The 27,229-nt window shown below is 44.8% G+C and overlaps 1 protein-coding gene across 2 annotated transcripts in view; it reads right to left on the bottom strand.

Annotated features, from left to right (window-relative positions):
• Positions 1-19,908: 19,908 nt before the first annotated feature.
• The window catches only part of SLCO2B1 (solute carrier organic anion transporter family member 2B1), a 46,847-nt gene continuing 39,526 nt past the window's right edge, over positions 19,909-27,229 (bottom strand). For both annotated transcript variants that reach the window (XM_016186920.2, XM_007520261.3), the window contains exons 11-14: positions 24,889-25,052; positions 23,205-23,269; positions 22,817-22,937; positions 19,909-21,874 (exon numbers count right to left, since the gene is read on the bottom strand). In XM_016186920.2, coding sequence (XP_016042406.1) covers positions 21,679-21,874; positions 22,817-22,937; positions 23,205-23,269; positions 24,889-25,052 — 546 coding nt within the window. In that variant the 3' untranslated portion in view covers positions 19,909-21,678. The remainder of the gene's footprint in view (positions 21,875-22,816; positions 22,938-23,204; positions 23,270-24,888; positions 25,053-27,229) is intronic.

The raw sequence follows: 27,229 nt of genomic DNA on the forward strand, positions 1-27,229 counted from the left end.
TTGTTGTAGTTATTATTGTTGTTGTTGTTGGATAGGACAGAGAGAAATGGAGAGAGGAGGGGAAGACAGAGAGGAGGAGAGAAAGATAGACACCTGCAGACCTGCTTCACCGCCTGTGAAGCGACTCCCCTGCAGGTGGGGAGCCGGGGTTCGAACCGGGATCCTTATGCCGGTCCTTGTGCTTTGCGCCACCTGCGCTTAGCCCGCTGCGCTACAGCCCGACTCCCCCATGACATATTTTCTATGCAAAAATGTGTCATTACTTTTCCAACAACCCAACATCAATATACTAGTCCATTCACTCATCACTATCCACCTATGTACTCTTCCAGGTCTCTGTCCTCCCCATAAATTCATTCATGTACTCATTCACCCACCAACCTACTGACACGTTTACCCATTTATCAACTGTATTCTATATCATCTTGCACTTTTCTTTTATTTATCATTTTCTTTCTCTCTTTTATTTTGCAGTACCAGGTAACCCAGGGCTTCACTCATGTTGAATACCATTTTTTCATTCTTTATTTTAGGGAGAGAAAGAGAAGGGAAGAGAGAGGTAGGAGCAACATGGAGAGATAGATGGGAGAGAGAGGGGAAGAGACTCTGCAGCTCTGCTCCAGCATTCATGGATTTCCCCTCAGTGCTACCCATGGTGCTCTCATGTAGTGTTGGGGCTCAAGGTCAAGGCTTTGTGCATAATAACTCATTACACTCTACTACACAGGCTGTCTCCCAGACCTCTGTCATATACTCATCTTTCCACCCAGCAATTCACCCATGATTCCACTCATATACCCACTCACTCAATCTTCACATTCGTCTCTTCATCTCCTCTCTCCCACAATCATCCATGCATTTATTCATCATCTGTCCATCTATCCATGTATCCACTATTTACAGAGATTCTGTTACATTTCACATCTTGTGATGAGTACTCTGAGTCATTTCTGCTGAATACAATGCAAGTATTCTGGACTGGGGAGCTAGCTCAGTATTAAAATACAAGATGTGTATACCTGAGGCCCTGGCACCATCATATGCCAGAACTGAGTAGTGCTCTAGTGTCCTCCGCTTTCTATAAATAAATCTTTTGAAAAATTACAGGTATTTTCTCTCTCTCTCATCTATTCTTATGGTAGGAGGTTGGAGGTGCTAAGGCAGATAATACTGAGCACTACATAATAGGAACAAAGAAAATGCTTTGGGGATTCAGAGACAGGCATCTGGTTATAGATGCCTTTTTACCAGGGGGAGACTTTTAGTTTAGGCTTTCATGGAACATCAGTATTTGTCTAAACACAGATGCACTGGAAATAGCTCCAAACAAATAAAAAATCATATAATAGATATTTACATCAGAGATATATAGAGAAGAACTCATGCCTTATTCTTTTATTTCCCTGCCAAGGTACTGAGTGGAGAGCTGGGCATACTCCAGTAATCTACTACTTTCTTGCTGTTTCTTCTGTGATAGCGAAATCCCCAACCTTGGCTCAGGATATGCATTCAGTCTTTCTCTTTAAGAGGATTCTATAGTTCTCTTGCTGGGTGACCTTGGACAAGTCATAAAATCTTTCTGTGTTTCTCTGAATTAGGGGTTGTGTTTCTGTCTTTATTATATGGTTATTTCCACCTTATTTTAACTATTTCTGCTATGCTTTCTGCAGACAGGCCAAAATATTACATATCTTAAATTTTATTTTCTTTTGGTGGCACTGCTTAACTCAGACCCACCTATTTTTAATTCCCTGTACCCAGACAATACATTATTGTGATGTGGTTGAAGGGGCTAAGTTCTGAGTTAGGGAAATGGCCTTTAGGTAGAAGCCAGGAACCATGAATCCATACCAAGTTTTGCCATGAGTCAGTCAGGTCTCTTTCTCACTTTATTTTATAGGATTTCTCCTACCTATGCTCCCCTACACCCACACCCCTCATAGAATTTTAGCCCCGAGAACAGCATTTGTGACCATCTAGTCCAACATCCTCAACACTCTCATATGAAAAACGGAACACTGAGCTCATGAAATGCCTGTGGCCTGCTCTAGATCATAGCAAGGTAAAGCCAGAACTCAACTTAAAATGTCCTGACTTCCAGTTTGGGGTTTTCTTTACCTACCCACCTCACTTCACTTTTAATTCAGAGCCCACATGTATATCAGGGAGCACTTTCTCTTCCACCTCCATTTCTTAGGAAGAAATATGTGAGCCTTCCAGGTATTCTGGCTGTGCTACTGATTCATGCCTGGGTGGGGGTTGAGCCAATATTTAAGAGCAAGTATTCCCAGCCTGACGGAGTTAATTATGTTCATCAGGAAGAGAGAAGAGAAAAGAACAAGGCGCTCTGGTTATCTACTGGACTTTAATCAAATTGAGAAAGGAGGAAATCCATCACCCAGAGGCTAAGGGAGTTGGAGAGCTCAGCTTCCGCTGGCTGAGTCCTGTAATGGGTTGGGTGCTGTCCAAGGTGCTGACATCTTCACTTACTGTTCTGAGTTTCTGGGAGGGACCCACTGGGGGCAAGGGAAGGCAGCTTTTAGGACAGGATAAAGCAAGACAGAATATAGACATGCTGGGGAGAGGCATCATATTTTGCTTCCTGAATCTTCCTTTTTTCTATCTGTTTTTAGGAAAAGTGTGATCAGAGTGCTGGACTGGGTTTGAAGAGGAGGAGATCTTAGATTCTTTAATATCAGGGAGATGGTCCCCAGTATGAAAGTGGAAGCATAGTTCTTGGCCTGGGGAACTTACTCTTCACAAAAAGCTTCTGCTTTTAAGAAATTCTCATTCTAATGGACAAGAAATGAACTTGCCTTTAGGAATTTATTGATCTGGTGGGAGTACTCTATCTTTAATTCAGAGAAACCTGAGGCAAATAGCATATGGGGGGGGGGACACTTCCCATATCTGTAGGCAACCTCCAGTCTGCTGGGAGAAAACATGGTCTTTTTAAAAAATATTCTTCATTGGGAGATTAATGGTTTACAGTCAACAGTCAATTACAATAGTTTGTACAAGCAAATATAACAATACATCCCCCACTAGGTCCTCCTCTGCCATCATGTTCCAGGACCTGAACCACCCCCCACCACAGAGTCTTTTACTTTGGTGCAGTATTCCAACTCCAGTCCAAGTTCTGTTTAGTGGAAAACATGGTCTTTTGGAAAACTCTCAGACTGGTTTGATTTAGAGGAGGAACCTAAGTTGTAATCAGAGAGACAGATTGTAGAGCTAAGTTAAAATATGCAGAATAATTAGGGGCCATGAGATAGCTCACCCAGTAGAGTACATAGTTTGCCATGTATAAGGACTGGGGTTCAACCCTATGGTCACCATCTGGAAGTACCTGACCAGGGAAGATTTCCAAGTAGTGGAGCAATGCTATGGTGTCTCTTCTCTCTGTGTCTCCATCTTCCTCCTCTTCCTCCTCCTCCTCCTCCTCTTCCTCCTCCTCCTCCTACTCCTCTCCCCCTCTCCACATATATAGTTAGAGTCTGCTGGAAATGGTGGATATGCAGGTATGGAGCTGCATCAATAACCATAAGGACAAAAAATACTGAATAATTAAAGAGCTCAGACTTTTCACACTTGTTTTTGAAGTTATTTATGCTATACATTTAGTATCACTCAAGGAAATCTTCCTGGTAGGGGTGAGTTTGTATTAATCATTAAGAAAAGCAAGGGTCATGTTGGGGTGGGCAGTAGTTCACCCAGTAGAGCATGAACTGCTGCTGTGCTAAGGTCCTGGGTTCAAGCCCCAATACCATGGACTATAGTGAAAGAGTCCCATGGTTGGTGAAGTAATCCTGTGGTGTGTACGTCTCTCTGTGTCTGTCTCTCCCTCTCCCACACCTCAAAAATAAAGAATGAGAAATTAGTCTGGGGGAAGGTGCTTGGCACTGAAAAAAAAAAAAGCAAAACAAAACAAGGATTTTTGTGTACCTTAATCTTAGGACTAGATACTCATAATCATGCTTTCTCATTCTATGCACAAGTATGAGCCAAGAGAACTCTTGTTTAAAAAATAACCATCAGCAGATATAAAATGAATGTGTCTGCTTGGAAGATTGGAAGGGTTTGGAGACAGTAGAGTTGGGTTAGGGTAGGGGTCAAGGAGAAGGGTTATTCGGAACTGAGACCAGGGTGGGGGACTGGCAGTGCAGTGGTGGGCTGTGCAGAGGAGCAGCCTAGTGTAAACCCAGGCCACTGAAGCACAGCATTTGGCTCAAGTCCCTCTTGTTTCTGGAGCTGGTGAGAGGTACTTTATTGAGTCTTGGATTGATAAAGACAGAGGATATTAAATTACAAACTCATAGACTGCCCATTTTCTACAATCCCATCATCACAGAAAGTTCAAGTATTAGAATCAGAGCTTCTCAGGAGAGCAGAGCCAGAGTACATTGAAATCATAGAACTGTATATTTAAGTCTAATTATCAAAACTCCATGCTAGAGAAATGAAAAAATCAAGAATTTTAGCTTCCAAAGGGAACAGGAACAACAGTTTACTGACCCCTCTGTGTCAATTATGGATCTGTGAGTATTCTCATATACTACTCCACTTAATATCTGACAAGAGTTTTAAGCTATCTAGCTTCATCCCTACTCACTGCAGCACATCTGACAAACATTTATCAGAACAAGCTTGCAAAAACTTTATGACAAGGGAGTCATTACCTCTGTGCAAGCCTCTGCTGCCCACTGAGTAGCAACTAGAAAGTTCTCCCTTATGTAAGTCACACTCTGTGCCCCTGTAATGTCCTCACACTAGTTCATGTCCTCTGAGCTACTCTGAATAAGTCTAATCTCTACTCACATGACAGCTTTTCAGATGGGTAAAGACAGCCCTTTCCTCTTTCTTCTCTAGGATAAGCTGGTTTGTTTATCATGTAGCTAGAAATGGGACAGAAAATCAAAGAATATACAAGCTAGAAAGGTCATTAGAGGTCATCTTGTTCAGAGACCTCTTTTGGCCACAATTCAGAAGAGCATTAAGGACTTTGGAGAGAGAGATGAGCCTGAATTCAAAATCCCGAAGCCCAGCAGTCTCACACTGGGTAAGCTTGGACAAATTACCTGCTGTCCTTACTCACAAAATAAAAGGAAGAGTAACATTGACATAGCAGGGTTAATATGGTGACTGAGAGGTGAAAGAGAAGCTGGTTAGCATAGTGTTTGACACATAGTAAACTTTCAATAAGTATTAGCCATAATTTCCAGAGGTCCAGAGGGACAGGGACTTGCTCAGTATTTCAGAGCAGCTCAGAGGCAGAGCTGGGGTCAGACCAAGAAGTTCTGCCTCCCCACCTAGGATCCTTCTCCATTCCCTAATTCCACTCTGGCTTTCCATAAACCAAAGAGGTGGAGAAGGAGATAGCTCACCCAGTAAAGCACATGACTTATTCATGAGGACCTGATGGAAGCACCGCAGACAACACTAGGAAAGAGCTCCATGCATGGTGGAGGAGTGCTATGGAGTCTCTCTTCCTTCTACCTTTCCTCTGTCAAAAAATAAAGTACAGAAATGGGCTCACGAGGCCACTCAGTAGTACTGCCCAAATGAATGACCATGGGTTCATTCCCTGGTGCTTCTAAACAGGAAAAAGGCAAAAGAGTTAAATTATTTGCAGTTCAGGAGGTTGTGCAGCAGTAGAGCTCAGGACTTGCAAGTATGAAGGTTTAAGTTCAACCTCTGGTACCGAATGTGCTAGAGTGACACTCAGGATCTCTCTCTCTCTTTCTTTTTTTAATTTTTTTATTATCTTTCCTTATTGGAAAGCCGGAAATCAAGAGGGAGGAGGGTGGTAGAAAGGGAGAGACACAGAGAGACATCTGCAGCCCTGCTTCACCATTCATGAAGTTTTCCCCCTGCAGGTGGGGACCAGGGGCTCAAACCTGGGTCCGTGCGCATTGTAATACGTGTGCTCAAACAGATGCACCACCACCTGGCCCCGCTCTTACTTTAAAATAAGTAAATGTTTAGAGAAAAAAATCACCCCATGGTGAAACTAAAATATTTTGGTTACTGAGTCAGTTAGAATACACGTAACAAAAGACAAACCAACTACCCCAGAGTGACTTAAGTGCATTTTTTCCTTAAGAAGAAGACATGAGAAATCCTTTTATTACTTCTTCAATGAAATATTTTATCATATATGAGTACTGCATAGCATATGTTTCTCTACCAGTTGATATGATCACATTGCTTACTTACTCTAGATTGTAGTTAAAGTGGTCTACACTCATTAATTTTGCATACTAAATCACTTTTTCATCCTTAAAAATGTTGGGCCAATATGCTTTACCACTTGAGGGAGATGGGTCCTGAAATTAGTGCATCCTAGAGTGTTCCTAGCCATGACCACAGAATGTGAGCTCAGACCCACAGGGATGCAGAGGTTATACAGGCTCTTGCCATGAATATGAACCCTAGACCAAGTTGAAGGGGGCTTACAGTTAACATTATTTATATACTTTTCCCATATTTGGGAGCTACTCTCTGCCCTGATCCAGCTTTCTAGTCCTATTTCCAACTCTGACACCATTTCCCCAGACAATATCTTTGGTCCACCTGTACATTAGCTGTCAGGCTCAGGTAAAAATTAGTGAAGTCACGGGCCCCTTGGAATATTCCTAAAATAGATCTACTAGCTTTTTTCCAAAATAGAGACCCCCAAATCTCATCTGCTATATTCTTACCTTTAGATTCCTGATTATTAAACAATTTGTTCTGCTTTATATCTTAATGCTTTTTCTGCCACCAAGTTGCAGATGCTACCATGATGCCAACCTGACTTCCCTGGACAGATGACCTCACCATTATGGCCTAGAACTGTACCGCTCCAGAGCCCTACACCACTAGGGAAAGATAGAAACAGGCTGGGTGTATGGATTGACCCGCCAATTCCCATGTCCAGCAGAGAAGCAACTATAGAAGCCAGACCTTCCACCTTTTGCACCCCATAATGACCCTGGGTTCATATTCTCAGAGGGGTAAAGAATAGAAGAGCTTTAAAAAGAGGGGATGGGTAGAAATTGTGTGGAGTTGTACACCTCTTGTCCTATGGTCTTGTTGATATTTTTATTTTAAATAAATAAATAAATAAATACTACTTGATGCTGACAGAATTTGGACTGGAGTTGGTGGATTGCACCAAAGTAAAAGACTCTGGCGTAAGGGGTTCAGGTGCTGGAACATGATGGCATAGGAGGACCTAGTGGTGGTTGTACTGTTTTATGGAAAACTGGGAGATGTTATGCATGTACAAACGATTGTATTTTACTGTCAACTATAAAGCATTAATCCTCCCAGTGAATAAATACAAAAATATAAAAGAAACCTAAGAACAGTGGGTTCAGGGTTGGACTTAGATGTCTCTTATGACTCAAGATTTTCCCATTTCCAGCCTTGAAGGAGCTTCTTGCCATAAGTGGCTAATGTGACGTCCTGACCCATGTCCTCCCAAGAAGGAAGATGAAGTGTGGGAGCACAAAGGATCTTTTCTTCTCATGCCTTGATTTTATCCAGGAAGGTAATTTCACAAGGTCATCTTACATCTGTTCAACAAAATGAGCTCACATCTGTTCAACAAAATGCCCACTTTGAGACCATTCACTGGCAAAGGAGAAATAGTTCACAAATGACCTGAGTCATCATTATCTCTGGGCACCTAGCTGTGGGAATGAGGAGGAAGTGCAACCAATGGTATCTGCCAGCCTCAGCTTTGTCTCCTCTCTTGCCTGGCCTCCCCCTTTTCTCTACCTCTTCTAGGGAACCTTCTCTGGTTGCCACCTCTTGCCCACACCATTTTTTTTTTCATATGATTGATTCAGTCCACTTTCAAAAAGAGTTTACTTTGCACAGTCCTCTCATTTTTCATGTCCAAATCTTGTCTTCCCAGCTAGGCTGTGAGCATTGAGAGAATAATAGTTGTTATTAGTGAATGAAGTGCTTATTGTGTGCCAGCACTGTTCTGGGCATTTGTGGTAGTCAGATTCCAGATGACTCTCAAGAGCCCATACCTCTCCGTATTTCCCTCAAGCATTGTACCAAGGATAGTGTGTAGCCAACAGGCTACCTTGATAGTTTGCATCTTGGTAGCACATACTGTCTTTCTTGCCTTGTGGTCTAGGGAAAGAGAATGGCATGTCATGTGTTATGGGAAGGCTTATGTAAGAAGGGTCTGAAACTTTTTGCTAACTGTCAGTGAAGACCAGTGGTCAAACAATAGCCACATCATGCAATTGGAACTAGATCCAATTCCAGTAGAACCTTCTGATGATGGCAGCAGTCCTAGCTGACACTTAAATGCACCCTCATGAATGATAACTGGCCCAAACCTACCAGTTCGTGGGAGGATGGACCAGCCCAGTAGCAGCACACTCACCTACCAAACCAACCAGTTCACCCACTTCTGGGTTCTTGACTCTCAGAAATTGTGTGAGACAATAAACATTTGTTGTTTTTAGCAGCTAAGATTTTTTAATTAGGGACTAATGGCTTTATAGTAAACAGTAAATACAGTTGTGAGTATATATGTAAATGTCTCAGTTTTCTGCAAGACACCAGCCTAGGTCCTCCTCCACCATCATGCACCAGGACCTGAAACCCCACCCACCTCACCCCACAGCCCCCAAGTCCTTTGCTTTGGTCAGCAACTCAGTTTTAGGGTAATTTGTTCCTCAGCTACACTGTCACACTGAACCCTCAGCAGCCCTGAAGGATGAACTTGCTTTGACCCATTTGCAGTGACTTTTCACACCTGGAAAGGGGCAGAGCCTGGATTTTCCTCATGCCTCTGGGTTCCAAAAGCAGAGCGGACCTGGTTCTATTTTCTCAGTTGGAAAGTCTCTAGCTCCGCAGCAAAGATGGTGGAATTGGGGACTAGGGAATGAGGTCTCTTTCTCTGAGGCCTTTTCTCTCTCTCCCCCCCCTCTCTCTTTCTTCCATTCCAGACATTTTATTATCTCCTACATCTTTTGTGCATACATGATTGAACAAGTAGGTTCATTAGAAATATGTCAGTGTTTTAAGAGGGGGGGCTACCTGGGTTCTTGAGTGACCTTGGACACATTTCCTGCTCTTTCACAGGTTTCAGTTGCTTTATCCACTGTACACAGATAATAATTCCTGTTCTGTATCCCTCATCAGGGAGTCACAAGGACCAAGAGTGAAGGGATTTGGTAAAATGTACAATGTCGGTGTAATGAAAAGGGACATTCATAGTCTACAGGAGGGAGTCAGCTCCACCCAGCTACCTCTGCCCTAGTGGTCAGTGCTGCCTGTGCCCACCCCACCTCTGGTCTGGCTTGAGGACACAGGCAATACAGACCTCAACCCACTCCTTCAGCCTGATTCCTTACCATAAACTCTCTCTTAGGCCAAACTGCCACCCTGCTGAACAAGTGGAAATTTCCTAAGCCTGTCCAGAGCCTAGTGGAGGCTGAGTCCTTATCTGTACAGATTCTCCTCATTGAATGCCATTCCTGACTTTCCCTGGTACATTTCTACCTGTGTCAAGACTCAGCTTAGAAGCCCCCACATCTAGGTCATCTCTATTGACCAGCTCAAGGCCTCCTGCTTCTCCTCTTGACTTGGGCCCTGGTGTCTTGCCTGAGCCCATGGCCTCCATGGACCCATCTCCATGCAAAGCTGCCGTTGTGCAGCCCACCGTCTTTCAAACGCACAAATCATGTCATGTTACTCTCAGCTCAAAATAACCGGTCAATGGAATAATCCATCAATCAATGCCTCAAGGACTTCTTGCCCTGAGAAAAGCATCCAAAGCCTGCAGCTGGGACTCTGCAGTTGATCCCCTTCAGCATCCCCAGACCCAACTCTCTTCTCTCTCCTGACCACCCTGTGGACCAACACGAGGACCCCCACCCCTCTGCTCTTGCACCACACCCCAGACACCATGATTTCTCACACTTCCTCATCTGTGCCCAGCGCTTTATTTCTCACACTCAGTCACAGCTTCACCTAGAGAGTTGAGGCCAGATTCAACCCCAGCCTCACTTCCCTGCAAAGCCTTCCCAGCTGGCCCTCCAATCACCCATGTCTTCCTCTTCTCCCCTCTTCTATGGTGACTCTTGCCTTTATTACTGTTAGTCTGTCTGCTTACATAGGGAGTTTCCTGTAACTGACACATATGTCCTCAGAAGTGCCAGCACAGAGCAGTCATATAGGATTTATTGATTAGGTGGCTGAATGAACTAATGAATGAATAAATGAATGATATGAATGGATCCATCCTTGATCCATTGCCTCTTGTCCAGGCCCAGAACCGCTATTTCCCAAGGTAAACCCATTTTATAGCCAAAGAGGGAGGCAGAGGAAGGGACTGCTCTGGGAGTGAGAAAGAAAATCAATAAAAATGTAAATCTGGTTGAGAAAAGCTGTCCCAGGCTGGCTGTGGGGAGAGATAAGACTGGGCTGGCTGAGCCTGGGCTGACAGTGGAAGAGAGATTAGGAGACATTCTGCACTGTAGCCAGGGCAGGCCAAAGGGAGTGTATCTCCACCTGTGCTGTCAGGCTCCTCCTCCCCCAACCCAGATCTTCATGCTCATTGAATTCTCTCAGGGGCCAGGGACTGAAGGGAAGGAAACTTACAAACAGTGATCATCGGGTTGCTGTCTGATAGTATGTTCCTTTAATTTGGTCTCTACAACTTTTAGGAGGCAAGAGAGAGGAATGGCCAGCCCCACTTCACAAGATGAAGGAACAGAGCTACAGAGATGTGAAATCATTTGATCATCATGGTGACAAAGTGAGTAAGTGTCAGGGTCAAGATCAGAACCTGCATTTGACTGATTCTAGAATTCTGTTCTTTTTATTCCCCTGCACTGGAAGTCTACAGCCTGGCCATCGGTGCATCCCAACCTCTAAACATATGTGCACAGTTGTGCGCACCTTTTTTTTTTTAATAGAGTCTCTGTTTTTTAAAGCAGTTTTCATTTTCATTTATTTATTTTTTAATTTCTTTATCAGAGAATAATGTTTTAAAGTCAACAGTAAATACAATAGTTTGTACATGCATAACATTTCTCAATTTTCCATATAACAATACAACCCCCACTAGATCCTCTGTCACCCTTTTTGGACCTGTATTCCCCCACCCACACACCCCAGAGTCTTTTACTTTGGTGCAATATGCCAATTCCAGTTCAGGTTCTACTTGTGTTTTCTCTTCTGATCTTGCTTTTCAATTTCTGCTTGAGAGTGAGATCATCCCATATTCATCCTTCTGTTTCTGACTTATTTCACTTAACATTATTTCTTCAAGCTCCATCCAAGATCAACTGAAGACAGTGAAGTCACCATTTTTAATAGCTGAATAGTATTACATTGTGCATATATACCACAACTTGTTCAGCCACTCATCTGTTGTTGGACACCTGGGTTGCTTCCAGGTTTTGGCTATTACAAATAGTGCTGCTAAGAACATATGTGTACGCAGATCTTTTTGGATGGGTGTGTTGGGTTCCTTAGGATCTCTCCCCAGGAGTGGAATTGCAGGATCATAGGGTAGGTCCATTTCTAGCCTTGTGAGAGTTCTCCAGACTGTTCTCCACAGAGGTTGGACCAATTGACATTCCCACCAGCAGTGCAGGAGGGTTGCTTTGACCCCACAACCTATCCAGCATTTGTTGCTGCTACCTTTTCTGATGTCTGATATTCTCACAGGAGTGAAGTAGTATCTCATTGTTTTTATTTGCATTTCTCTGACAAAGACTTGGAGCATATTTTCTTTCATGTGTTTCTCAACCTTTTGGATCTCTTCTGTGGTGAATATTCTATGGCCTCTTCCCTGTTGGGGCTCTGTGTAAGCTTGATAGAGCTTAGGGAGAACTCCCCCCATCCTTGGATGGAGGTCTGAGAAGATACCCTCTTGTTAGTCTCTCTCAACCGAGGTGAGCAAAGGGGAGAAACCGCCTCTCAGACTTAAGTTCTTCCCTTCTTGACTCTCAAGCCCACAGAAACCTCAATACCCCTTTCCATTAACTGCAGGCCACATAGCCGCCTACTTTAAAATTCACTTACTCAAAGTTCACCTCACCTTCTGATCACAGAGGAGAACACACCTTATCACACACTTCATCATACACCTCAGACCCCAGACAAGAGAAATTCCAAACTATATGGCCTTTTGATACCCATTTTCTCTCTGTCTCACCCTACTGGTTTAATCCCTATGCTTCTCTTAAATACCTTTGGATAATTAAGTTCCTTGCATCATGGAGAATAACTGTCTTGTATCTTATCAATTCCTGTCATACCGGCACCCTACCATAGGGGCAAGCTGACCTTTAAGAAACCTGTAATTTCTGACATGTTTGAAATATGTTCTTTGTTTGGTTTTCGATTTAAACTCTTGCCCACCTACTAATAAATGGGATCTGAGCACGCTTCAGTCTCCCCGCTGTCTTTGCTTCATTTCGTCCCTTGAGCGAGCGAGAGAGAACCGGTCGGTTGCCTTCCTGCTGGAGATCACCCCACCAGAAAGCCAACACTTCCCATTTTTGAATGGGGTTATTTGTTTTCTTGTTGTTGAGTTTGGCAAGCTCTTTATATATTTTGGTTACTGAACTCTTGTCTGATGTATGGCATGTAAAGATCTTCTCCCATTCTGTGAGGGGTCTCTTGGTTTGGGTAGTGGTTTCTTTTGCTGTGCAGAAGCATTTTAATTTGATGTAGTTCCACAGGTTTATGCTTGCCTTAGTCTTCTTTGTAATTGGATTCATTTCATTGAAGATGCCTTTCAAATTTATGTGGAAAAGAGTTCTGCCAATATTTTCCTCTAAGTATCTGATAGTTTCTGGTCTAACATTCAAGTCCTTGATCCACTTGGAATTTACTTTTGTGTTTGGTGAACTATAGTGGTTCAGTTTCATTCTTCTACATGTTTCAACCCATTTTTTCCAACACCATTTGTTGAAGAGATTCTGCTTTCCTCATTTAATAGTCTGGGCACCTTTGTCAAAGATTAGATGTCCATAGGTGTGGGGGCTTAGTTCTGTGCTCTCAATTCTATTCCACTGGTCAGTGTGTCTATTCATGTTCCAGTACCAAGCAGTTTTGATTACAATGGCCCTATAATACAATTTGAGATGTAGGAGTATGATGCCTCCAGTTCTGTTCTTTCTTCTCAAGATTGGTTTAGCAATTCTAGGTCTTTTCTGGTTCCAGATAAACATTTGTAGCATTTGTTCTGTTCTTCTAAAAAACGAGGTTTGGGGGAGTCAGGTGGTAGTGCAGCAGGATAAGCGCAGGTGGCACAAAGCGCATGGACTGACTAAGAATCCCGGTTTGAGCCCCCAGCTCCCCACCTGCAAGGGAGTCACTTCACAGGTGGTGAAGCAGGTCTGCAGGTGTCTTTCTTTCCCCATCTCTGTCTTATCCTCATCTCTCCATTTCTCTCTGTCCTATCCAACAACGATGACATCAATAACTACAAAAATAATAAAAAACGAGAAACAAAAGGGAAAATAAGTAAATATAAAAAATGTGATTGGGATCTTGATGGGGATAACATTAAATTTGTATATGGCTCTGGGTAGTATATTCATTTTGATTATGTTAATTCTTCTAACCCATGAACATGGAATACCTTTTCACTTGTTTGTGTCTTTTTTAATTTCCTTGAGTAGTGACTCATAATTTTCTGTATATAAGTCTTTCACTTCTTTGGTTAGGTTTATTCCTAGATATTTTATTGTTTTTGTCGCTATGGTAAAATGAATTGATTTCTGGATTTCATCTTCTTAGTGTTTGCATAGAGTAATGCCACTGACTTTTGTATGTTAATTTTGTAGCCTGACGCTTTACTGTATTGCCTAATGATTTCCAAAAGCTTCTTGCTGGATTCTAGGTTTTTCTATGTATACTATCAGGTCATCTGCACATAGGGAGAGTTTGACTTCTTCTCTTCCAATCTGTATCCCTTTAATTCCTTGATCCTGCCTTATTGCTATGGCAAGAGCTTCCAACACTATGTTGAATAATAATGCTGATAGTGGGCAACCATGTCTAGTACCTGATCTGAGGGGAAATGCTTCCAGTTTTTCACCATTGAGTATGGTGTTGGCTGTAGGTTTGCTATATATAGACTCCACCAGCTTCAGGAATTTTCCATCTATTCCCATTTTTTGTAGTGTTTTGATCATAAAGGGATGTTGTATTTTGTCAAAGGCTTTCTCTGCATCTATTGATATGACCATGTGGTTTTTGGTCTTTTTTCTTATTGATGTGGTGGATCATGTTGATTGATTTATGTATATTAAACCAACCTTTCATGCCTGGGATAAACCCCACTTGGCCATGATGAACAATCTTTTTAATATACTGCTGTATCTGGTTGGCTAGAATTTTGTTCAATATTTTGGCATCTGTATTCATCAGAGATATTAGTCTGTAGTTTTCTTTTTTGGTTGTGTCCCTGTAAGCTTTTGGTATCAGAGTGATGTTGGCTTCGTAGAAGCTGGAAGGGAGTATCCCAGTGTCTTCAATCTTCTGGAGGACTTTTAAAAGTAGAGGTATTAGTTCTTCTTTGAAGGTTTTTTAGAATTCATTTGTAAAACCATCTGGTCCAGGACTTTCATTCTTGGGAAGGTTTTTGATAACTTGTTCAATTTTGTTAACTGTTATGGGCCTGTTCATATTATCTAATTCCTCTTTATTTAGTTTTATAAGTTTATAGGTATAGTTCCTTAGCTTGGTGACATATAGTTGTTCATAGAAGCCTCACATGATATGTTGAATTTCTGCAGTGTCTGTTGTGATATCTCCTCTTTCATTTATGATCTCATTTATTTGAGTCTTCTCCCTTTTTTGTTTTTTGAGTCTGGCTAAAGGTTTGTCGATTTTGTTTACTCTTTCGAAGAACCAACATTTACTTTCATTGATCTTTTGTATGCTTTTCTTATTTTCAGTGTTATTTATTTCTGCCCTAACTTTAGTGATTTCTGTTCTTCTTGTTGCTTTAGGGTTCCTTTGTTGTTGTTCTTCTTCTAGGTCTTTCAGGTGTGCAATCAGGTTGTTTATTTGTGCTTTTTCTTGTTTCCTAACGTGTGCTTGTATGGCTATGAATTTCCCTCTCAGTACTGCCTTAGCTGTGTCCCAAATATTTTGATATCTTGTGTCTTCATTTTTCTTGAACTCTCGAAACATTTTGATTTCTTCCTTTATTTCCTCTTTTACCCAGTAGCTGTTAAGTAGTGTATGTTGAGCTTCCACATTTTGGGACTATTACTAATCTTTTGTTGATTGTGAAGTGTTAGTTTAATTCCACTGTGGTCTGAGAAGATTCTTGGGATGATTTCAATGCTCTTGAATTTGCTGAAGCTATCTTTGTGGCCTCACATATGGTCTATCGTTGAGAATGACCCATGTGGACGTGAGTAAAATGTGTATTCCAGTTTCTTGGGATGAGTGAGTCTGAAAATGTCCATTAGTTCTAGTTTATGTATATCCTCATTTAGCTCCCTCATGTCTTTATTGATTTTCTGCCTGGATGATCTGTCAAGTTGAGAGAGTGGGGTGTTGAAATCCCCTACTATGACTGTGTTGCTGTTAATATATTGCTGTAGCTCTTTCAGTAGATGTTTGATGTGTCTACATGGCTTCTCACTGGGTTCATAGATGTTAATAATTGTTGAATCCTCTTGATTGATCGATCCACTAAGCATTAAGTAGTGTCCATCCCTATTTTTTAAATTTTATCTATTTTAAATTCTGTTATGTCAGATATGAGAATAGCTGTTTCTGCCCCTTTTTTTGTGGGCCATTGGCCTGTATGATAGTTTTCCATTCTTTCAGTTTGAGTCTGTGTTTGTCTTGTTGAGTTAGGTGGGTTTCCTATAGGCAGCATATTGTTGGGTTGTGTCTTCTGATCCATCTTCCTACTCTGTGCCTTTTAATAGGTGAATTCAGGTCATTGACATTTATTGATATCAAAGATTAAAGATATTTTAACGCCATTCATGTAGATTTTTAGAGTGTTCTGATATATGGCCTATTTATGGTGGTCTGACTGTTTATAGGAGACCTTTCAGAACTTTCTTCAGGGCAGGCTTGGTGATAGTTGACTCTTTCAGCTGTTGCTCATCTGAAAAGGTTTTTATGCTTCCATCTATTCTGAATGACAGTCCAGCAGGATACAGTAGTCATGGTTAAAAACCTTTCTCATTGAGCACTCAATAGATATGTTGTCATTCTCTTCTGGCCTGTAGTGTTTGTGTGGAGAAGTCTGCTGCTAATCTTATGGGGTTTCCTCTAGGTGACTCTGTTTTTCTCTTGCAGCCTTCAGGATCCTTTCTTTATCCTTATTCCTTTCCATTCTCAATAGTATGTGTCTTGGTGTCTTTAAGTCTGGGTTAATTCTGTTTGGGACCTTCTGGGCTTCTTGAACCTTTATGTCTTTGATGTTGTCCGGACTAGAGAAGTTCTCAGCTATTATGTCCTGAAAAATGCTTTCTTCCCCTCCCTCTCTTTCTTCCTCTGGTAAGCCAATAATGCATCTATTATTTCTTTTGAAGTCATGCCCTAGTTCTCTGTTGTTGTTTTCAGAATCTCTTAATCTCTTTTTGAGATCTCTTCTTTTCTAGTTGTCTCTAGTTTATCCTTGATTTTGCTAATTCTGTCTTCAGCCTCATTTATTCTGTTCTTTCTCCACTCTACTGTTTTCTGAAGTTCCTCTATTTTGTTAACCCTGTTCTGATACTGTTTTAGCTTTTTCAGCTAGTTGTGTTCTTAGCTCAGCTATTTCAGCTTTCAGCTCTCTAATAAACTTGAGATAATTAGTGTTTTCTTCCAGAGTCTCATTGTTTTTCTGAATTTATGATGACAATTCTTTCAAACTCTTTACTCACTCCTGTGATTATTTCCTTAACTAGTTTTGGATGTTGACCTCATTTTTTTTGTGCTTCAACCTTTGGTGGGCTTTTAGTCCTTTGGTGGGTTTGTCCTGGTTCATTTCTCCAATATTTCTTCTTGTTGGTTTAACCATTCTATATAGTATGTTATGAGGTCCCTCTCTTGGTACCTTTCAAATTACTGATCACTCTTGCCTGGATTGACTCGTGTCTAAGTAAGATACTTAAAGGGTTCACAGTTGTGGAAATTGACAATTGTTTCAATATTAGTTTAATCCCTGAGTTGGAGCACAGTGGCTTAAAGCCTCTTTTGTTCTTTTTCTTCCCTGTAGGCTACGGGAGCCTGAGGGCTTTTAAACTGTAAGTAGGCTTCTTATCGTAATCCCTCACTCCTGATCAAGAGATAAAGCAGCATGGAGGAGAGTCTCTGCAAAGAGACTCTCACACTCCAAGGATCCAAAGTTCCAGGCTCAATTCAGCTTCTCTGCCAAGCTGGGCAGCACTGCTGGGCCCTGTGAGTTTCGAAACGAGTCCCATTTATAGTGTGTAGGTTCCGAGGCAACTATTCACTATGTTCTCATCAGGAGAAGAATGTGGAAAGGCTCCCACCACACAACCCCATTGCTAGGCCACCGAGGTATAGATCTTCTCCTGAGTTTCCTGATTAGTTCTCTGTCCCCTAGTATCAGCACAGGGCCTCCCTACCGCTGCTCCAGATTCTGAGGTCAGTAGCAATGGAGACTCACAGTTGCATTTGGTGAGTTTCAGGAGAGTCCTCTCCTCCCTTCAGCTGTCCCCTTTTTGGTGAAACAGACTGGAGGTGGTGGCTCATCTGGTAAACTGCCGGACTGCTAACAGCCACTTAATCTCTCCCTAGGCTCCTCTCTGTCCATGAGTCACACGTGTTTGTACTCACCGGTTATTTGGTAGGTTCCTGAAGTTGTTATAGTCCTGCTTTGTTGCAGTCCCAGATGATCTCCTTTGGTATTCCTAGTTGACCCAGGAGAGGAGAGGACAGAAACACAGCTGCTGCTTCTCTGTCTCATTTGCATTTATTATCTTTATTTATTTATTTGATAGAGACAGCCAGAAATGAGAGGAAGGGGTAATAAAGAAGGAGAGAGACAAGAGAGACACCTGCAATACTGCTTTACCACTTGAAAAGTTTTCCTCCTGCAGGTGGGGACCAGAGGCTCAAACCCAGGTCTGTGTGAACTGTAACATGTGGGCTCAACCAGATGTACCCAGCCCATTTTTGTTTTGATTTGTTTGTTTTTATTCTCATTCCCAATTACATGTCTGCATCATGCTGCCTGCCTGGAACTGGTGGCCTCTCAGCTGGGCCTGGAAGACCAGGCAGGGCTTTCTGAAGCAGGACAGAAAGGCAAACAGTGGGCTGAAATGGAGATCAGTGGAGTAGGGGAAAGATCACACATAGAGGAGAACCTAGGACATCCAAAGCCTGGTGAGGCTGCCCTAAGTTTTTCCTGTTAACTTTATAAGGGCTCTACTCATGGCTTTCGGTCCCCAGCTCCTTAGGGGAATCTGCCTGTCTAAGAACTTTCTAGAATGATTGTATAGGCCAAAGGGAACAGTGGACCAGGCAACAATGTGCACATGCTGGTGCCAGTCCTGTCCATCATGATGCTACATCTGTGGGCACACCAGGGTGCCTGTCCAGGCTCAGGGAGGGGTCTCTGCAGTGTTTTAGTATTGTGTGCTTTGTGCAGCTTGCACAGGCGAGACACTAACACTGTCAGTCACAGTTGCTGTCCTCCTGTCCTAGCTTGTGTTCCCATTTCCCTTTATGTGGTTGAAGCAGTCATGCGTGCTTTCTGGGCTCTGGCTAAAGGGGTGTTGAGTTGAGAGTAGACTTATTGGGGTTCATAAGGAGTTATTTATGTGGTTTTTGGTCACCTGAGTGTCTAGATAAATCATTGCTAATCACTTTTACATAGAAAATAATTTCTAGCAACTGCCCCACCTGTTATGAGTAAATAATGTCTAGCAACTGTTCAACTCAGTTGGCCTGGCAGCATTAGTGTCCTTTCTGGAGGTCACCTTGTGATATGAATGTGGTTTATTCCACCTGACCTTAAACTACACGGGCAGCAGGTGAGACATAAAGTTTGACATGCACAGGGGCAGAAAATAGTTGTGAAAAAATACATCTAGTCATCGGGGGAGAAATATATTTTGGAGGTATGCCAGGCAACTAGTTCATACAAAATATGCTATTTGTCTAAACCGTGTGACATGCTTGTTTTTTACTTCTTTTCTCATTCTAGGTAAATAGCTGCTTTCTTAATTTTTCTTCTTTTTTTAAACATTTATTTTTATTTATTCTCCCTTTTGTTGCCCTTGTTTTATTGTTGTTGTAGTTATTGTTTCTATTGGATAGGACAGAGAGAAATGGAGAGAGGAGAGGAAGACAGAGGGGGGAGAGAAAGAGAGACACCTGCAGACCTGCTTCACCACCTGTGAAGTGACTCCCTTGCAGGTGGGGAGCCGGGGCTGGAACCAGGATCCTTGAGCCGGTCCTTGCGCTTCACAACACGTGCACTTAATCTGCTGTGCTACCACCAGACCCCAATTTTGCTTCTTTTTCTTTCTGTCTCCTTCTCCTCCTCCTCCTCCTTCTTTTAAAACAGGGAGCTTTGGGTTAAAGGAATTACTTGATAGGTGTGGTGTCTGACCTGTCATGTGGATGCAGCCCAGGTTCATATTCCAGCACAACATGGGAGTACCACAGCACTAGGAGGAGCTCTGATGCTGTAGTGCTTGTTCCTCTGTTTATCTGAATGAAAAGGCAGCCCTGGAGCAGTGAGATGATACATGTATGAGGCCCCAGTTTGTCAAAAAGTAAGAACATAAGTAGGTAGACAGGGAGCCTCAGATTGCATAAGCTTCAGTTCCCATAAACTCTTAACCCAAACATGGCTCCACTACTGCTTTTCTGTGTGATCCTGGACAAGTCGCAGCTCCTGAACCATTTCCTCTTCCTTAAATGTGAATGACAGTTTAGACAGACAGGTGAGGATTCAAAAAGCCAGTGACCTTATTCCATTTCTGAAACCATTACTAGAGGAAGTAGCCTAGCCAAATGGAAACTGGACCAGAATGCACAGCTAGGAAAATGTAATATCCAACAGATAATGGCAAGTAATGAGCACAGTACAAGCCAGATCTAAATAACTGTAAATTATGTGGTTGTTGCAAACACTAATACAGTTTGTAAGAATTTTTTATCATAGGAGAGACATTAGGAGACATTATGCAAGAACAAATTTAATAATAAGCTGTGCCTATAATTCTGAATTATTTCTGCAAAACCTGGGAAATGGGGTGGGGGGGTAGAAAGGTGGGGATGGGAAAGGGAAGACCAGGAATGGAAGCATACGAATAGCCTTATCTTGGAGGAGACTGAAATTCTTGGCATTGATAAATACAGGCTCAGATATGTGTTAAATATTTGAAAGTATTAAAAAACTGGTTCACAACAATGGGAATTAGAATCTCTGGATCACCTTTTTCATTTGGGATAGCTCAGAGGGCAGGAATGTCAGGTCTCCACTCCCTAGCTTCCTCCAGGCTCCCCAGCACAGAACCTAACATGGACTTGGGAGGTCCTGCTCAGGGGCTTCCCCACTATCTCCCAAGTAGAAGGTCCCAGTTAGATATGGTGTATGTGGTGGACACAGAATGACCTAGTGGAATATCAAGAAACTCTCCATCTTGCAGGGAAAATAACCATGTCCAATAGTAATGCCCATCAAATGAGACCTGCCAGAGAGAAGATATCTCAGATATCTCAGACCTGCAGAGAGAGATATCTCAGGCTGCGGCTTTCCAGGGAGCTGGCATCACTGCTCCCAGCATTGCCGTCTTATAAAGAATGGCCCTGAGCCAACATAGTGACTCCCTGATGAGAGTGTCACAAGCCTAGGCGACATGTCCACAGTTTCAGGAGACACTGAGTCAAATTCCTGATAGGAGATGCTGATTCTAGTCAGAAAAAGCCACAGTGACTGAAGTGGACCCTGGTCAGATATGTGAGACCTTGGTCACGCATAGGTGCCAGCGAGCGTGGACTGTGTTTGCCTTGGAAGTGAGAGAATGCCCAAGTGAGGTTTAGGTCTCGTCCAGACCAGAGCCCCTGGGGCAGAAACTAGACCTCCCTCTAACTATGGCTTCCTGAGTCCAGGGACTGGTTCTCTCTCCTTAACTCTTATTAGGTGACTCATCAGGCAGGCATATTCCAGTGAAGCCAGTTCTGTCCTCCCTGGGGGTTGCCTCTCAAGTCTGCTCAGGTCTCTGCCTCTGGGGGGCGCCAAATGGCCACTTCTAGACAGAGGCCACTCTGACCTCACTCCCATGAGTCCATTCTAAACATGCACACGGTCACAGCTGGAAAAATGCTTGATAGTAACTCCATTTCCACCAGACAAATGAGGTGGCCAGAGCCCTTAGGAACTACTGGTGAGTGGCAGTGCAGGATTTGAGCCACCAGGTATAGAGTGCTGCCTGGATTATCATTGCCCACTCCTCTGCCCTACAATCTCAGGGAAAAGCCTGGTTTCAGGCCAGCTGGTTGGTCAGGATGAGGAAGGAGGTGAACTCATTTACTTTTGAAGTAGCTATCACAGCAAAACATAATGCTTCCTTGGTTCAGATAAGCAAAGGCCCAGAGAGGGTCAGTGACATGTCCAAAACCACACAGCAAGTGACTGGAGGAGTCAGAATTGGAATAGAAATCTTTCCAGGCCCATGCTGCAGCCGCCTCTCTAGCCCTCACTCAGGTGATTCAGATCCGGGACTCCTCTGACTTCCTCTCTGCTCCCAATATGAATGGCTGCTGCTGCTGCTGCTGCTGCTGTGGGCCAGGGCTAGCTATGGCCCCTTTGGCCTCCTCCTCTTTGTTCTGCTGCCTTAAGATGATCAGGATCAAGATGAAGCAGATGAGACAGCCCATCTTGAAGAAGAACTGGAGACCAAGAAACCTGGGGACAAGAAAGGGACCCCAGAATCAGGATACCCTGTCAGGTGCTGGTTGTCACTATGCTCAGCAGTCATCACCCTTTATGTACAAACATTGTTGAGACCTTTGAGGGCAGGAGAGGCTTTCTGTCCCAGGGTGATAGACTCCTTATTTTGGCTTTGGTGGGAGGGCTGGGAGCTTCCCTGGAGTTGACTTTGTGGGTCCCTATAGAAGGAGCCCTGGGTGCATACAGGAAGCTGGGTATATTCCCTGCCTCTCCCTGGACCAACCTTTCCCTGGGCATCCCCAGGGCTCAAGCATACTACCATCTGTCCTCACTCATCATACTCAAGTAGAGGATCTGCTTTCTCCATTGGTCTAACTCACCAAGGCTCTTGTTTGGCATCTCCTCTGGGAAGCCCTCTTGGGTCATTCTGGGCCCAGGTACTATGCCTTCCTCAGAGATGGATGTGACCAGCTCCCTAGTTCCAGCCCCCACTGGACACCCTAGGATCATTAACTTATCTGCCTTATGGTCCGCTTGGACTACCCACATTGTACAGGTGGGAAGACCAAGTAAACCGTGAAAGGGCAGATTCCATGGTGAGGGAGACAGAATTGGGTCTTCAGCTCACTTCACCTCAGACTCCCCATCTTTCTCACAGCTAGGCTGTTCTCCTAGTCCTCCCAAGACTAAACCATGCCAATGCATGTTCCTGTGTTGTCAGCAGACATTAGCCCAAGGGCTTGGACCTGAGGCCCAGCTTTATTAGTTACCAGTTGTATGTCTTTGATCACTCATGCTAAGGTCTCACTCACAAGAGGCAGAGACAGTGTCCAGCTGGACCCTGGACCAGTGAGCTCAGCCCTGGGGATTGCAGCTGACTCCTGGCAGGAGCACGTAAACAGGCTGTCCCTCCCTACTGGTACCCCCAGCTTCTGGCAGCCCTCCTCCAGGACTTACCGGGTCCGAAGCAGGTAGTGGTCATAGTAGCGGCAAACAGCCCGGCGCCCACAGCTCTTGGCCCAGTGCACACAGGTGGTGTCAATGGCGATGCCATGGATCACGGGGCTGGGCATCCAGGCTGGAAGAGGATTGACTCAGGAGATCATGGGGCCCTGTATTCCTTCACTGCCCCCACTTCTCCCTACAACATGATGGCTTGGGGCCACTGAGCCAGAGGGAGGACCTCTTGGCCTCCAGGTGCCACATACCCACTTCCAGGGCACTGCCCCCTGGACCTGTGAGTGCTCAGGTCAGGGTGTGGTTTCCCCCATCCCCCATCCCTGAACCCCCTCTGCAGTCCAGGACACAGTGGGCATTGAGTGAGCGCCCCCAGCAGATTCTTTACCCAGTACTCTCAGCAGCATGAACTGAATGCCTACAGCCAGTGTCTTGTCTTCTTTCTTCACTCCCCTGACAAGTGGGAACATGACAACATGAGGACTGAGACAGTCCTAGTCCTCCAGGGGCTCTCACAGTCCGCCTCTCCCAACACCATCTGCCAGCCTTCCACAGCCTGGAGACCTCTGGGGGCAGGTCCCACAGCCCAACCCCACTTCTCCTAACCCTACAAAGCATGGAGGTATGGACGTGGCACTCGATGATGAGCAGGACATATGTTTGGCACTGTCCTCTCTATATCCTTGTCACTGATACCCCTTGCTCCCCCAACCCCACCCCAGCAAAGTTTCTCCTTCTCCCTCTACTTTGCAAAGCCTGGAGCTGGGCAGCCAGGCACACCCTCAAACACCCCAACTACTGCAGCAGGTTCCCTGCCCCTCCCCCTCCTCCTCAGGAGCATTAGTGGCAGACATTTATGGGGTGCTTGCTACTAGTTCATTCTGCCCTGAAGTCCTCCCACCTCATCTCCAAGAGATAGGCATACCACTATCTCCATTTACAGATAAGGAGACTGATACTTAGACCAGACTTGGAGGCTGCTGGGTGTCAGAGCCAGAATGGGCACATCTGCCAGCACGAACCACTCCTCAATAGCCATTTCCAGGCATCTAATTCCCCTGTCCTTGATTGAGCAACCTGTTTTATGGCCTATGCATGGGTGCTCCATCTCCCCCTAACTCCTCAGATAGAGAAGAAAGCATTACGGGGCTGGGCAGTGGCGCACCTGGTTAAGTGCACATAGTCCAAAGCTCAAAGACCTAAGCAAGGATCCAGGTTTGAGACCCCAGCTCCCCACCTGCAGGGGAAACACTTCACAAGTGGTGAAGTCGGTATATTTCTCTTCCTCTCTCTCTTTCCCTCCTCTTATCAATTTCTGTCTGTCTTATCCAATAAAATACAAAAAGTGGCCACCAGGAGCACCAAGCCCCAATGATAACCCTGGAAGTAAAAAAAAAAAGAAGAAGAAGAAGACTAAGAAGAAAGAAGGGGAGGAGGAGGAAGAGGAGAAGAAGAAGGAAGAGGAGGGGGGGAAGGGGGAAAGGAGGAGGAGGAGGAAGTAATCCCAGCATAATGAAAAATTAGAATTGCCCTGAGGTACTTTTGGTTCCCCTTCCAAAGCAGGAGGGGATGACCTCAGGTGACAGTTTGTCAGGTCCAGCAGGGATGGTGGCCTGAGGAAAGCTTTTGGACCAGGAGGCAATGTTCACAGGATCCTGGCCTGCACTGGTCACTCCATAAGGTGTTCGTGGTCTGGAGTGGCATTCAGAATGGGTGGGTAGGGGCCACACCACCACACCCTAGTGGATGCTGGCTTTCTGAGATCAGGGATATTCTGGGAGGTCTGGCCAGAGTCTGTAGCGACTTATTACAGGACTTGGAACAGCTACCCAGGTGCTTGTGGGAAGCTTCAGAAGGTGCAAGCATGGGGAGAGAACGGGTCTGGAGGCTGAGGAAGGCTGTAGTGCTTTCTGGAAGCACCCCATGTGCCCTACCCAGGGTGCATAGAGGGCAGGGTGGGGACTCAGGTGCTGCTCACTGCATCAGCACCTCTGTCTCTGGACCCCTCAGACCTCCCTACCCTGCCCATGGCCAAGGACCTTTGGGCTCCCTACCCAGCTGCCCACTTTCACCTGAGGATGAGCATGAAGGAGGGTGTGTGAGTGAGGCTGCCCAGGGCAGCCCCCAGGCTGACCAGGAGCATGAAGGGCAGTACCAGGTGGCTGCAGGCTGACTCACAGGAGCCCTCTAGCATAGGACTGCCTCTTGGCACACAGCTGCAATTACTGTAGACAACCTAGGATGAGAGAGAGGAAGAGCCTTCAGGACCTACACAGGGAGGCAGTGCAACTAGGCCCAGAAGGCCCACAAAACCCCAAACACACACAGCAGTCAGGGCTGTTTGACTGGTCTAATAGGAGTCTCCCCTCCAACATGCTGGCTTCCCTGCAAGGGCTGAGGTAGCAGAAGCCATCACACTAGGAGCCATCCCCAGCCTGTCCTGGAGGGTGATTGCAGGGGCATACCCAGCCCTTTGGTGGCCTGGAAACCCTCCAGCTCAGGATTTTCAGCAGAAGTGGTTTAGACTGGCTGTGCCTCCAGGCGCCAGTGAGGGGAGACCTAAGCTGGAAACTCAGGCTTGTCTTTCCTTCCCCAGGCAACAGCTCTGACACCAGGGTGTCCTTGGATCACTGGCAGAGACACATGAGCAGGGAATGGGGTCAATGAACTCTTGGGGTATACAGGAGGGCCTGTGGCTTCTCACCTCCAGCCCTAGTAGCGACTTATTACAGGATTTGGAACAACTACCCAGGTGCCTGTGGGAAGCTTCAGAAGGTGCAAGCATGGGGAGAGATCGGGTCTGGAGGCTGAGGAAGGCTGTAGTTTTAACTGCTTCACAGGATGGGCAGGATGGAGAGGTGGCCTAGAGACCCAGAGTAGAGAGCAGCTGGGAGAAATATCAGGAAAAGGGTTTTGGTTGGGGAGATGCTTGGAGGTGCAGTTCGAAGGAGAGGGGCTTCCAGTGCCTGGTGCTGTCCATGTACCTTTTTACATTGTACAGAAATTGCTACAGTGACAGTGAAGAGACAGGTAAAGAAGAGAGATCTCCAGTCCCTGCTCCTCTCCTGAGATGCAGAAGATAGAGGCCCACTTGGACTCAGAAGCTAAAAGCCAGTCTCCTAGATTCCTCCCAGGCCTTCCTGCATGTTCATCTAACTCTGTGGCCAGAAGTTCTCTTTATGATGAACTTAAATCTCTCCAACTGTATCCAATTCTCATACCCTGGGGAGATTCAGCCGCACCCTTGAGCCCTAGGTCCACCTGCCCCGTGCCCTCATGTCTCCTCTGGTCATTTGTTCACTCATCCATCAGTGGTGACTGAGTGCAGCTGTGTGACTACCAGCCTACCCGTTACAGAGCCCAGGAGCTCACAGCTGGTCTGAGGAGGCAGACTGGCAAAAGGACAGTGCCAGGCCAGAGTGACAGCTCCTGAGTATTCTCAGCCTCTAGAGAGATGGCTGAGCTGAAGGCCAAGGCCCTGGGGTCTAGGCCCAGTTTTGGCATTGAGACATTGCCTGGTCCTCTCCCGAGCCTTTGCTTCCCATCTGCATTGTTAGGAAGGAAGGAAAGAAGGAAAGAAGGAAGGAAGGAAGGAAGGAAGGAAGGAAGGAAGGAAGGAAGGAAGGAAGGGAGGGAGGAAGGGAAACAACAGGTCCAAAATGGAATCACTTGAGCTAAGACCCACATCAACAAACCAAGACTGAATGCCTAGCCTAACTTTAGTGCCAGCCTCTCCCAGATATAGTTTTTTCAACTGGAATTTCTGGTCAGCACTAGTGAGGTAATCTACCTGAGGGACTCCAAATGTCTCTTAAAGGAAGGTGGCCTTGCCTGGGACAATCTTCTTTTCCTTTTCCTCAACCATCTTGGCTTATAGAACCCTTCCCTTTGGCACAACTCCTGAACTCCTTCCTAATTGTTAGATGAGATGCCATCTGACTCAAGAACCACTTAAGGAAGCCCATTAGATCTTTATATTTACTCAGCTGAAATTTTTTAACAGTTTGACAAGCATATTAGGAATGTGTATTGCTGAGAGTTTATAATTTCCCAGACTCTGGGCTAAGTGCTTTACATGGGCTACATCACAGGGCTCTTCACTGGCTGCTCCATGGATTCACCACATAAAGCATTCAGCACAGTGGTTGGTATGTGGGTACATTCAATACCCTCACCCCTTTTTACAGACCAGGAAATGGAGGCAGATGATCTGGCCTAAATGCACTGGGGCCCATAAGACTCATATCCACAGGCATCACTGTCCCCTTGGGGGTCCTGACCTATCCACCTGGGCCCAGGGACCTCAGAAAGGTTCTCAGAAGGATCAGACCAGGTCAGGCCATAAGTGTTAAGATAGTTGGAAAGGCCACGCCTTTGGCTACTCCCAGTGCACACACTTTCCCAACCCAGGCG

Source organism: Erinaceus europaeus, chromosome 17 (genome assembly GCF_950295315.1).
Source record: "Erinaceus europaeus chromosome 17, mEriEur2.1, whole genome shotgun sequence".
Classification (NCBI taxonomy): Eukaryota; Metazoa; Chordata; class Mammalia; order Eulipotyphla; family Erinaceidae; genus Erinaceus; species Erinaceus europaeus.